Here is a 1,047-nt window from a genome sequence, read left to right as displayed (position 1 = left end):
CTGGGCGGATGGAGCTGGGGACAGCCCTGCTCTGAGCAGGGTCCCTTCCAACCTCCGTGTCCGATCCCTGAGTCCACGACACCCGCAGTCCTGCTGGGGGGCGAGAGCTGCACTGCCTCTCCCGGAAAGCGTCAGGTCTCCAGTTTGTAGCCGTCTTGGTCTAGAAGAAAAGGCCATCAGGACTCGTAGGAGAGAGGATATCTTCGGTCTAATAACAGAGATCCTCTCTCCTGTGAGTCCCGATTGCCTTCTCCCGGAAAGCGAGCTGCACGCAGGGGAGGCGACACAGCTGGCACGCGCGGGTGTCCCCACGGCCGGGCGCGGCAGCGACACGTCCGGGCCGGGCCGTTTGGGCCGTGGGGGGAGCTCCCCCTCTGCCCCTTTGCCCCCGGGCCCCGCCTGCCCTTGCTCTTTGCGCGCCCTCACAACGTGCCCCAGCGCCGCCCGCAGCCGGGGCCCGGGGACAGGGAGGCTCCGAGCGCCCGGCTCAGCGCGGGGATGACATCAGAGCGTTCCTTTCGACGTCAGCGGGGCAACGTCACAGTTCCATGGGGGTGGGGAGGAGGACCACGGTGTTTTAGGGGTGGGGTGGGGGGTGCACGCCACGGTGTTTGGGGAGGCAGGGAGGAGACGTCACTTTTCTGGGGTACACGTCACATTTTGGGGGGGAAGTAGGGAGGCGTCAGTCTTTCCTGAGGAGCACGTCACAGTGTTTTGGGGAGGTAGGGAGGAGACGCCACTTTTCCGGGGTGCACGTCAGTTTTTTTGGGGGGTGTAGGGAGATGTCACGCTTTTCTGGGGAGCATGTCACGGTGTTTTGGGGAGGTAGGGAGGAGACGTCACTTTTCGGGGGTGTGGGGAAGACGTCACGGTGTTTCGGGGGCGCAAGGGGGGATGTCACGCTTTGCGGGGCGTGCGGAGGACGTCACAGCATTCTGGGGGTGTAGGCAAGACGTCACAGCCTGGCGGGGACGTCACCGCAGTAGCACGCGACGCCCGCGGCCGGGGCTGGGGCAGAGCGGCCCGGCCCCGCGGGGTCACAGTGCG

General features: G+C 65.9%; 1 protein-coding gene across 1 annotated transcript in view; it reads left to right on the top strand.

Moving 5' to 3' along the window:
- The first annotated feature begins 498 nt into the window (after positions 1-498).
- The window catches only part of SBF2 (SET binding factor 2), a 500,212-nt gene continuing 499,663 nt past the window's right edge, over positions 499-1,047 (top strand). The window contains 2 exon segments of the mRNA XM_025196666.1: positions 499-554; positions 676-722. Of these exon segments, the coding sequence (XP_025052451.1) occupies positions 499-554; positions 676-722 (103 nt within the window).

The sequence above is a fragment of the Alligator sinensis genome, unplaced genomic scaffold, assembly GCF_000455745.1.
Source record: "Alligator sinensis unplaced genomic scaffold, ASM45574v1 scaffold755_2, whole genome shotgun sequence".
Lineage (NCBI taxonomy): Eukaryota > Metazoa > Chordata > Crocodylia > Alligatoridae > Alligator > Alligator sinensis.
This window is presented reverse-complemented; position numbering and strand designations above follow the sequence as displayed.